This window comes from Vulpes vulpes, chromosome 16 (assembly GCF_048418805.1).
Source record: "Vulpes vulpes isolate BD-2025 chromosome 16, VulVul3, whole genome shotgun sequence".
Taxonomy (NCBI): Eukaryota; Metazoa; Chordata; class Mammalia; order Carnivora; family Canidae; genus Vulpes; species Vulpes vulpes.
In genome coordinates, this window is record NC_132795.1 from 3,185,774 (window position 1) to 3,198,394 (window position 12,621).

Below are 12,621 nucleotides of genomic sequence, written 5' to 3' on the forward strand. Positions count from 1 at the left end.
ATGACTAGCGACGCTGCCGGAGTTAATCAAATAATTATTTAACACGTGTTCCTCTTGATCTGGCCCTGCCTTCAGGACATATTTCATTCTTTCCCACTCTTCTTTACCACCTTTACTTTTAAATGGAGAAAATGAGCCAGGAACAGGCTGTCCGTGGAGGGAACCACTTCTCTCTCCAGTCGGGCTGTGATCTCTGTTAAAAGAGGGTCCTCGTCTAAGTCAGCCTGGTGGGTCCCTGGAGTGCCCACCACATGGTTTGCTGCTGGTTGGGAGTCACTGGCATTTCAGCCCCTGGGGTAAGCTTCCTGGCTAACGTCTTTTTCTTCGGGAATATTCCACGCAGGGGTCGCTTACTCGTTCAGATGTCATTTTTCTACAATATTCCTTCTACTAGCAGGTGGCCTGGGTTGGGTGCGTAGGGAAGAACCGCATGATGGTCTGCAGGTGTCTCTGCCGGGGAACGAAGGTTCCTTAAGATGTGGGGCTGAGCAGTGGTCCTGAAGGCAGGAGCACATTGCTCGCCCTGTAGCACTTAGTATGTGCTCAGTAAGCATTCACCCGCATTGCTACTTCCACTGTTATTATATAAAGGCTTAGTGGATGTTTACTAAAACATGAGTGGCCAAGTGAATACATGCACATGCCTCTCCACGGGGGACGTTTGTACATGATAATGCTCATCACACAGACTCTGTATTAAATGCAGATGGGGGGGGTGGGTAGTGTCAGGTGTGGGAGTGAGGACCAGCTGCTTCCTTACTCAGCGCCTTGACCTGGTATTTGTAATCAGTGGATATGTAATGAGCCACTGGTCTTTATGGACCCCAAATATCAAAGGGTGAAGAAGACAATAGGAACTCATCAAAAAGCCTGGCCCTCTCTGAAATGTCACGGGTAATCAAGTTCGGTGTTAATGGCTTCGGATTTGCATGTCATCGCTGTGAATGATGTACTATCCGTGGTGAGGATTAATAGTTTATGTGGCAGGGCTTATTTAAATCTTTCAAGAGTGTTCCTTTCTATTTTCAGTAATTTTATATTCAAATTCGAGGCAGAGATGAGGTGTTTTTAAAAACATGACTAAACGCTTTCTGCATTTAGCTCATCTTAATGTATTGGTCTCTCTTGATTGTTTTTCTTTATAGTGTGATCATGTGTGTTTTTAGCGTCCATTCGTTTGCTTTCTTAATATAAACTTTAATGTATTAGAAGAGCTGATAAGCTTAAATTTTGTCATGACCTTGAAATATAATGATAAGTCATTCAATTGAGTTCTGCTGAATATACTTGAATTTATATCTTCAACAGGATTGATAAATTGAAAACAAAATCAAGTTAACGTTTCCCTAATCTCAATGTTTACTGGAGAAAGTCAGGGTCATCGATGTGCGAAGTTCAGGTAGGAAATAAAGGGGAAACATAAGAAGTTTGTAGAGTTTCTCTAGGGATTACATGGTTTCCCTGAATTGATTGTTTTTGAAGGCAATATTAAAATCTGTGATTTCTTTTCTTTTCTTTTTTTTTTTTTTTACACATAGAAAATTTTCAGTGCCCTAAGTGGGAGAATAAGAACAAGGCTTTAGAGTAGGAATAAAGACTCTTTATTTAACAAACTACATATTAAAAAAGAAATTATTGTGATTACAGAAATCATCGCAAGCAGCAGTTTGCTGTGCTGCCTTCCATTCTAAAATTGTCATCTCCTATCAAGCTGAAATAATTGGTTTCTATTGGCTCTATTGTGACCCACTGTAAATTCCCAGTAACTCCATCTTGGGTGGAATTGTCATGATCAAACTAAGTAAAAGTGTCTGACTGCACCGTGATGAAATCTGGTGGCAACCTCTGTTTAGAACAAACAGAATAGATGATGTCTTTTTCAAAAATCCCAAAGCCGCCCTTTCACTTTATCTATCACTCAAGTGACTTACATCTGTATTTGGGAGCCTGATTGCCTTTGCCAGAGCCCTTAAAAATTCCCCCAGGAGGGAGAGCCCCAGGCGTACCAGCCAAGGGTTGCAGGTACAAAGATGACAACCAAGGATCTTCATTCCCATCTGTCTGGAGGAGGGCTCAGCAGAGTTCCTGACAATAGAATGAGGTCTTGTTTGTGTGCGGCATCCACTAATTAATTCCATGTTTAATTGAACTTTGGTCTACTTTAGAGCTTCTGTTACAGCTCAAGTTGACTCCTTCCAAATTCACCAAAAAGAAATAGCACCTCATATAATTAGATTGTCTGTTTTCCGGGCAAGCAGGGGAAATAACAAGTTATTTCTCCCTTACATTCTTCTTGTTTGTGCTCAATAATTTTTATGGAGTTAATTCAGATTGAGCAAGCTTTATGTGAACTTCCTTCCTGAGGATTTACTGCATCTTCTGCAAAAACCATCTACATCTGACATTTTAGAATTACCCACCTATTTATGGGATGATCCTGCATTCTGTTCTTGAAAGAGCAAGTCAATTTTCGGCATAGATTTTTCGGTCATTTTTTTTTTTTCCCATTGTCTGTTTTTATGAAAGCTAGTTCCCAAGTAAGAGTGGAAACAATAGCAGGAGATGGAATGTAGAGAATAGGACAGAACTGTGGTTTGCTGGAAGAGACGGTCTGGATCATAAACTATCAGGGTAGAGAAGAAACCTTGAAAACACAACCCAGTTATTTATTTTGTTCTTAAAATGTGTCTACATATTTTTTAATATGAATGTATTTTTACCCAATGACTGATCTTACCTGCAGTCACTAAATAAGCTGCAGATGCTATGAGCGAGAAGTCACCCTCAAGTTTGCTATATCATGTTAGCAGGGGAAGTGAACAAATATGGGTGTGTTATCTCACAGTGTTTTATTTTTATTTTTTCTGAAAGATTTTATTTATTTATTCATGAGAGACACAGAGAGATAGGCAAAGACACAGGCAGAAGGAGAAGCAAGCTCCCTGCGGGGAGCCCGATGTGGGACTCGATTCCAGGACCCCGGGATCACGACCTGAACCGAAAGCGGGTGCCCAACCGCTGAGCCCCCCAGATGCCCCTCTTGCAGTGTTTTAAAAATGATCTCTGGTACTATGTAAAATACAGGGATTATCCACCCTCTCATCTGGTGCAGGCCAGCCACATGACACTGTGGTGATAACACGTGACCTTTTTAGAGCATCGCTGATACAGGCTAGGCCCCCCAACTTCATTCCTCCCTGTTGTCTGATTTCATCATCACACCAAGCCCCCATAGAGGACAATGTTGAAGTCAGAGTGGGTAAAGTCCTAATCCACACGTCTGATGATGGCAAGGCAAAGACCAAATCCAGGGCCATGTGACTCTGGACCCAAGTGCGTGCCTTTCCCATTCTGTCCCCTGCTATAAAGTACTCCGCAGTCTAAAAGGAAATGGGACAGTGAGGAGAAATGTGACATTAAAAAAATAGCCAGTGATTTGTTTTTGCGTTACTTTCTGCCTTTGTCCTTCTTTACTTTCGCTTACTTTCGTTACGATCTTGTTGTTGATGATCATGAAACATCTCTGTCCTAAATATCATCCAAATACCATCCAAAACAGATCTCCAGTCTATTCCTTTATAAACTTGATTACAGTAAGCCTAAAAAAAATATTTTCATTTTATCTGAAATTTTGTTTTCACCATCTCCCCAAAAGCCACTTCAAAATAACATCCCCAGGAGAATGAAGACCAAAAGTCACCAGCATCAGGGCAGAGTCTTCAGTTCTGGGATCTTTTAGGTTTTTACTCAGTTGTTTGGTAGAGGAAGTGTATCTTGGCATGAGTGGGATAAACTTCATTTTCTGGTCTTTCAGAGCCAGAACAACTGTCTTTCAGAAAGTGTTTTCTCCAGAGTATATAAAAGATCTCTAAATCATTGATCCACTATTTAATAATTAAAAAAATAAAAAAAAACAATAAGAAGAAAACCCCCAAACACCTGTTTTTACCATCCTGCACTTACCATCCAGATAACAGAAGACAGTTCTAAAATCAAGCAAACACAGATGGAGCATTCCTTTCAGTAGTTCTGAAGCACAGTATCAGAAGAAACAGTGATCATAGTGCTGGTATTAGAAGAAAACTACTTATTTGAGATTGTTCTAATTAATAAATTTCCTTTGGATTTTGGATTAATTCATTTCTTAAAGGTTCTTTTTATTTCTAAGTAATCTCTCCCCTCAGTGTGGGGCTGGAACTCACAACCCCGAGATCAAGAGTCACTGGCCCTTCCGACTGAGCCAGCCAGGCCCCCCAGGTTAGTCCATTTTTATAAAGACAATCCACGATAGGCTCTGTTCTATGAAGTTGGAGATTATTACAAGGAGCAATTATACGGTTTGAAGAATAATTTCAATTTCATAAGGAAGTCATTCATTCTTTTAAGTTTCCATTGGTTTAGGTGATGGCAGAGAATATGCCATATCCCCCCTGCCCGCCCCGATAATAATTAGCCCTCCCCCCGCTCCCCCATAGTAATTAAGCAGTTTTCATTCCCTGTAGCATTTGTATTGGAAGAGGATGAGATACTTCTACCTCATTTGAGATAAACTGTATTTTGATGTTTTTGCTTAGAGATGGGTCTGTTTACAGGTGGGCAGCGGTTCTCAAAGTGCGGTGCCAGGACCAGCAGTGTTGTCACCGATCTGGAAATTTGTAAGGATAGCAAATTCTCGGGCCCCATCGGACAATCCAAAAGTTGGATTGGAGTCCAGCAATTGATCTTTATACAAGACCTCAAAATCATTCTGATATATGTTAAAGTCTGAGAGTGACGGCTGCTGGGAATAGAAGCTCAGCATCCCAGCCGAATTTGGACTCAGGTCATCTGCACTTTGATGCCTCGCCCCTTTTAAATCAGCTGGTCTCCCAAACTAGAGGGTAGGCCCCAGGGGGAATGGCCTAAGAGATCAGTAATCTCTTCTAAAGTGTTTGAACCTCCTCTGCCTACGCATATCCTCCAGTTGGGTGGGGAGTAAACCCATCTACACTGGCAGAAGGTTAAGGCAGCATTTATCCACAGGCATCATAAGTGCAAAGTATCTCGATTCCTCTTTTAGTTTTAGGGGCTCAGAAAGGAAAAATTAATGGCATTCTTTTCCTGTACAGAGGAGGTCCGCAATTCAAGCTCAAGATTCCGAGGAAATAAAACCTTAAAACAATGTGACGTTAAAATCAATCATAATGTTAAATGGCAAAAACTCCAATAGTCTAAGAGATAATATTTGCCCCCCAAATGGAGGAGGAATGTCTCCCAAATCAGGCTACTTCGTTTAACCAAGAAAATTAACTTAAAAGTGGATTTACTTAATAATAACACTGAGTCAAATCAGTTTTCCAGGAGAGTGGTTGATGGAAAGTTGACTGTCTTGCAGCAACAGAAAGTATTTTTTTGTTGTTTGTTTTCTTTTTTAATTAAGCTTCACTGTACAAAACTAAGGGAGGCCTTGCAGGGTCATAGAGACTACGGTACCTCGGATTCCAGACTTAGTCCTGGAATGCTCTAGAAGGAACTACCGGCAAGTCATTCATCTCAAAAACGAGTATGTTGGACTAGATCAAGTGTCGGCAAAGTTTGGCCCTCAGGCCTGCCACCTGTTTTTGTATGGGCTGAGAGCTAAGAATGCTTTTTACAGACGGCATTTGCAATCAATTTGATAATATGGAACATTTTCTTTGAAATCTAACTAAGCAAAATGTTATCTCCCCAGATAAGAATTTCATTTTTATCATGATTAAACCTGCTTTTTTTTTAAAAAAAAAAAAAAGGACTTTTTTATTACTATTATGTTTTGAATTCCATCAATAAAAAAATTAAAGAAAATTTGTTAGATTTTTCTCTTGTAAGTACCTTCTTAATAGTCTTGGTATGACTCTTAAGCCTAAATCATTTAACTATCTGGCTCTTTACAGAAATATTTGCCAATCCCTGGACTAGATGATTTTTAAGTTTCCTTCAAAAACTCAATGTTCAAATAGTCTCAACGTATATCAGTCAAACCAGTTGTGGAATGAAGATGAGTTGGACCATGTGAATTTTCCAGCGTTTGGCCATGTTTGGGAGTGGAAAGGCGAGCCCCATTTCTCTATAAACGATGTCCCTGCCCATCTTCACCCATAAGCATAGTAATCCCAGCCATACTGCCATACTCCCAACCCCGCCTGGGGCATATCCTTCACCTTTATGGTGTCAGTCTTCCCATCTGTACCGTGGGAAATCTGTTCATGTTCACAGCTTCCCCAGAGATGGCTGGGGCTTGTGTGTTGTGATAAAAACTTCAGAGCAGAAACCTATTTGGCAGATTGTTTTCCTTTCCCATCAATTTTTCTTAAATTATTCATATAATAGTCTAGCAAGTGAATGATTAATCAGAGAACTGATTAGGTAATGCCCTTTAAAAGCGACTCACATTTCTAAAGTAGATTCCCAAACCCACCGAATCTACTGGGTAGCCACAGCACACGCAAGTCGAAGTTCCCATAGAGCCAGCTTGGAAGCGCGGGCCTGATGTCATACCTACATGAAGAGCTTGGAGGGACCCACAGACTCCCCAGAGCCAAGAGGTTCCCCAGAGACAGCTACTAGTTTGCATAAGAGGTTCAACTCTCCCCGGAGAGAGCCACTGCTGGAATTTCAGTTTAGTCCTTCTAGGGGACTCTGGATTAAAATGCAAATTTGTTACCCAGGAAGTTAATTTTTAACTCTTGGTGTCTATTTGCTAGTACATTAGCCCCTATTAGGTTTTTCCGAATTAGCTAGATAGCTGAGAGCAGCACTAAATAGAGACAAATCCAGTTCTCACCTCGGCCACCTTTATTTGGGCACTCAGGTGGTTGTGACTCAAGCCCCCACACTTTTGGCACCTACCATTTGCAGCCGTCCCTCTGCGCCTGCGTGCTTCCACAAGGGCCTTAATATGGTCCACTTGAGAGTGGTGCTGCCCTGCAGAAGTATAATGCAAGCCATTCAGATAATTTTGAGTAATCACATTAAAAAAAAAAAAGTGAACTCTAAAAGGTAAAATTAAATTTACTGATACATTTTTTAACTTGATATACCTGCTTTATTATTGCTTCAATATATAATCGATATAAAAATTCTTAATAAGACACTTCCTCTTGCAGTACTCTTTGAAACCCAGTATGTATTTTTCACTCACAGCCTGTCTCAATTTGGACCAGCCACATCTCAAGTGCTCAGGAGCTGCCTGTGGCATCAATTAGCCATCTTCCTGGCCAGCACAGCTCTGAGAGCCTTGAATTGGAAACTGGGTCCCAGACTGCAAAGCGTGGGGGGTGCAGACGACCACAGGGTGCACTGTAGGGAACAATGAAAGTTGGGACCATCCTCAGTTCTTTTGTACTCAATTATATCAGTGTCAGTGCGACCCATAGAAGTGCGTACAAAAAAAAAAAAAAACTTAAAAAAAAAAAAAAAAACGTGAGCTGAGGTTAGATGCTGACGCTCAACTGTGTGACCTCAGGCAAGTTACGTAAAACCCTCAGTTTCTTCACTTGCAAAATGGGAATAGTGATAAAGCCTCAGGCTCACAGGGTTGTTGTGGAGCTTAAATAAAGTCATGCAGAAAAACAACGTAAATGCTCAAGGAATGCTTGATAGGTCATCACTTTTGCTGTGGTTATGAGCTACTTTTACAAACCAAAATTGCTGAAAAATGAACTATAAAGACAGTCTTTCTTTATTCCTGGAAAAAAAAAAGGAGGAAAGTGACCATAACTTCCATACACAATATTTTTAAAGAGTCGGTTTAACTAGCTGCTTAGATTGGGCATTACACCTCCTGGAAGTCCTCTCTGCACCGAGAAATCCTGAAGACACCACGTAACGTGAAGAACATTTTTGGTTTTCTATTTGACCAGAAATTATGACGTTTAAATATTCCACAGGGAAACTTCTACAAAAACTCTCCTAAAGTGTACCTCATTGTGCTCCTGGGTGAGCCGATGAAAGAAAAGAAAATAGTTTTTCTTCCTCTTCCTGCCCTCATGTATCTTCTCATTTAAATTCAGCAGAAAGGACTAATTAAGGCGAAGCTAAAGGACATGAATTCAAAGTTTGCTCTGCACCTGTGAACTCATCTTCCCACAATGACGCATTTGAAAGGCCAAAGAAGGTGCGCCTTCATGCTGTACTCTGGCAAGGGGGTAGAGTGTGACTCACTGTGGACTTGCTCACCAGGCCATTACCATAACAGAGTAGAGTGAGGTAGTTGGCACCCCCGGGAGAATGCTGGGAAATCACAACACATGTCAATGTTTGCTCTACCAAATGCACCTCGCATGGGGATTTTGTTTAGAATGAAAGATGTAGTGAAAGTTTTAAGATGCAAATAAGTGAGGAAGGAGTAAATGTGGGACATACTTACACATTCAGGCGCCAAATGCTGGAAGGCCGTGAACCACATGAGCAAAAAAATGTACTTCTACCATCAATTTAGTAGGTCATCTTGAAGGTAGGCGGCCAAGCGGCCGTGTACACGAAAAACTACTATTATATTTGAGAGCTCCTTGCTAAGAGTCCTGAAATATTAATCACGTGGTTTTAATGTAGTCAAAGACAAAGGTATGTTAAGGGCAACAAGAGTTTCTGAGAATAGCGCAATGACAATTTTGTATTTTTTTTTTTATAAATTTTTTTTTTAATTTTTTTTTTTATTTATTTATGATAGTCACACACAGAGAGAGAGAGAGAGGCAGAGACACAGGCAGAGGGAGAAGCAGGCTCCATGCACCGGGAGCCCGATGTGGGATTTGATCCCGGGTCTCCAGGATCGCGCCCAGGGCCAAAGGCAGGCACCAAACCGCTGCGCCACCCAGGGATCCCCACAATTTTGTATTTTTGCTTGCACTTGTAAAAGCAGAGGAAACAAGAGTAAAAGTAGGGTATTTGAAGAACGGCAGCCTTCCATTTTCCAAATAGGTATAAAACTCCATATTCCCCAAATGAATTCACACGTACTCGTGCTAACACACTCATGGCAGCTTCAGGGACATGGAGAAAAACATATAAAATTGCCGTCTCCTTTTTTCCTTAAATCAACGCAAACATACGACCAATTTTTGGCTTACAGCAATTCAAGACATCCTGTAATTTGACTTTTGTGAACGATGAATTTAATTTTTTAACTGGAAGTAGTCCGATCAGCTCAGAAGTTGAGGAAGTAGCAACACTCTGCTTTTCCTCTTCCTTACAACTTTTGAACATGCTCCATTTTCATGTTGCGACGAATCAATCATGGGCCAATTTTGCTTGTCAGTCTTCCACCCCCATTGTGAGATTTTAGATCTTGAGGCCTGACGGGATGGAGGTACATAAGCTTCATCGGGAACGTAGAGAATGTTCTCCCAATATCCAGACGTGAAAAAATAAGAGCAATTTATGACTCCTCGGCAGTCCAAGGAGCCCCACCAAACCCAACACCAGGTTTTTACAACTTGGCCTTTGTTGGCTGTGACTGAGTGACAGAAAGGTCCCAGTGGGTTTGTTTCTGAGTTCAGGGACTCGTGTTTGAAGTGGGAAGGACAAACTTGACCCTCAGTGCATCTGCCTCCCAAAGCTGGTGTTTCTGATTTTAATCGAAACCCTAGGGCCATCTTAGGCATGACCAAAGAGCACCTTGCATGTTGACCCATACCTAATGATGTGATGTGTATAAGCTCGAGACACATAAATCTCAGTCATGGGAGCCACTTGTTTTTCTAAGATGCTCCGGTCCAGTGAAAGACGAAGGCAAATAAGGGAGAGATTGATCTCTGAGCGCTTTTATTGTCGGGGCTCCACACATCATAAAGTTTTGGCTCGTTAAAGGAAATTCCATAAACAACTGGAGTTAGTAATAGTGAAGTAACTGTGCCTCTCTGGAGCTTCTGCTCAACTCCCTTTCCGCTTGCCATTACAAGAGCATGATTAAGAAAATACCAACCGGATATGCAAGAGGGAGGAACAGACTTCAACTGGAAGCCATACAGATGCTTCATGGATGAGTAATGAGACAAGGGAATGTGGCTCTATCTCAAAGAATCAAGCAGTTTCATGGATCTCTTTTTCTTATTGACTCTTTCCAGTAAAACCTTCCAGTAAAATGGTCGGTCTCCTTTGGTGGCCAGGCTCATGGAAAATGCCTGATGGGTCCTTCTCCCAGCTGGTATTTTTGATCGTTTAGGAACATCCTCAGGATGAGATAAATGGAGAAAATGGAAAGTGAATCATATTGGAAAGATTGTGGGTTAACTGTCCCCTTCTTCTTCTTTTTTTTTTTTTTAAACCTCTGGTCTTAACGAAGAAACTTTATTTTGGATGGCCTTGTCGCTGTGGGCTTAATACTGATGGTGTTGGTCAACTTTTATTTCAGGTTGAGACAGATTTGGGAGGTGACAGTGAGTGGCATAGGGGAGAAAAAGGGGCGAGCAAGGCCCTATTAATTATTTTTTATTGTGGGGTTTCACAGGATTATGGAGATTTTCCACATTAGTAAAAGCAGCTCTTGGTGTCAGTGTGATGTTTGCGAAGATGAAGTCATGGAAAGCTTGTCAGGTGCATAAAGAACTATATGGCCCGTGCTCTCTGCGGCAGTCACTTAGGGTGTGCGCACATGAGGAGGACAGGGGGTGGGTGTTGAAAAAAATGGAGACAGGGAAAAACCGGAGGGTTTTATTGATTCGAAAATAAACATAAAATATCTGCCGATCTTAAAAAAAAAAAAAAAAACAACTTAGCATATTAGATTCCAGAATCTGCGGTTGGGACTTTATATTACTTTCTCTTGAAATTGTGACATGTGTCTCACCAACTCTTTTCTTTCATGCTTCGTTCCCTTTGTTGGTCTGTCCCTGTGATTAGGAAATAATCACGAGTGATTTTTTAGGACTAGGGTACGCTTCCAACTGTTGGGTCCAGACCAGGCTCTCCGACTCCATAGCATGTAGCCCAGAGTATAGGCTTCGTGGGCAGAACACCTGGGTCAAAGCTGGTCCCTGACATTCCCCTGATGCATGGTCTGGTACCAAGAATTTCCGGTTCAGCGCTGGTCCTCCTCGGGGGGGCTCCACAGGGCCCGGGCAGCAGGTGCTGCGGGCCGGGCCGGTGCTGCGCACATCAGCCGTGTAGCTGCACGCGGGAGGCGCTCCGTACGCCCACCTGTAATTTTACTGATTCCACTGGTTTTCAGCAATCTCTTCTGTAGGGCTCCTTGCCACCTGATCAGGAGCGCGATGACTTTAAAGGGTGAGCGTAAATAATCGATGCCTTTGGTTGCTTGAGCTGCCTCCACAGCCGGGTGACCGCTAGCACTTAACAGACATGTGTCGCCTCTTCCGAATCAAGGAGGTGACATTTGGTTTCCTCTCTTAGCCGTGGTCTTACGGGTTTTTTTTTTTTTTTTGTCTTTGTTTTCTCTTCTTCCCTGCAGCCTGCAAAATTGGGTATTACAAGGCCCTCTCCACGGATGCGGCCTGTGCCAAGTGCCCGCCCCACAGCTATTCGGTCTGGGAAGGAGCCACATCGTGTACCTGTGACCGAGGCTTTTTCAGAGCCGACAACGACGCCGCCTCCATGCCCTGCACCCGTAAGTCGTGTGCTTCTGTCCTGTTTCTTCGAGGCTGCAGGACCCTGGCCCAAGTCAGCCCCGCGGGGGGCAGAGGGGCAAGGCCTATGAGAAGCCAGGGTCCCTGCCGCCGCCCTGGTGGCCTCGGGATGCCCGGCTGCCCGCCGAGCGGTGGAGCGATCCGAGCGATCCGGGCCGTGTGGCTGGGCGGTTAGAGCGGAGGTGGTGCTCACAGGTGGCTTCCCCGCCTCATCAAGGAGTCTTGGGGAAGCTTAGAGCCGCGAGGGAACAGGTAGGGGGCAGGGTGCCACGCACGGATGGCGCGTGGGCCGTGGTTTCAGTTCTGGGCACTGATGTCATGGCTTGCGTTGTCATTACCCTTCTTCCTTCTTTCCTCATAGTTTTGTGTTCATAGCACTTAGGCCCGGATCCTCATAAATGCCTGTTTAATGATAGGGGCTCAGTAAGTGCGGGGCTAGGGCACGGGTGGGGTTGGCACCTCGTACACAGGGCAGCAGGGGAATCCGTTCCTGCACCTTCTCTGGACGGGCCTCCTAGTGTTGCCGTTTCTTTCCTGTGCACATTGGGCTTCACAGCCCCCACGGTGGCTGTGACCTTGACCAGGACAGGGAGAGGCGGGGCCCGGTTCCACCCGTGGTGTTTCCAGTGGGTGAGTCAGTGTTGGGAGGGATGATGCTGAGGGCCTGGCGCACGGGGCTCCCTCGGGTTGGGCTTTGTTTTCCCGCTCGCCCAGTTAGGAGCTGGAGGACCGTGTAGTCTCTTACATTTCGGCCTCCCATTTCCCCATCTGCAGGGTTAATGATAATAGTACCCCCTCCAGGGTCGTTGGTATCGAGCCCCCTCGTGTTGGTTACGTGGTATATAAACACGTAACGTGATGCTACTCAATATATTTTAGCTTTTGCTGTGTCTATGACTATTACTGTTTTGTTCTCTATTTAGAAATTCCATCTTGGCCGGCCCGAAGCCAACATCCCTCCAAATAGAAGTATTTTTCCGGTGAGGGCCAGCCGTGAGGCCATTGTCTAACTCAGGCT

The 12,621-nt window shown here is 43.4% G+C and overlaps 1 protein-coding gene across 3 annotated transcripts in view; it reads left to right on the forward strand.

Moving 5' to 3' along the window:
- The window catches only part of EPHA4 (EPH receptor A4), a 142,694-nt gene that overhangs the window by 53,362 nt on the left and 76,711 nt on the right, over positions 1-12,621 (forward strand). For all 3 annotated transcript variants that reach the window (XM_026002072.2, XM_026002073.2, XM_072742180.1), the window contains exon 4: positions 11,429-11,584. In XM_026002072.2, the coding sequence (XP_025857857.1) occupies positions 11,429-11,584 (156 nt within the window). The remainder of the gene's footprint in view (positions 1-11,428; positions 11,585-12,621) is intronic.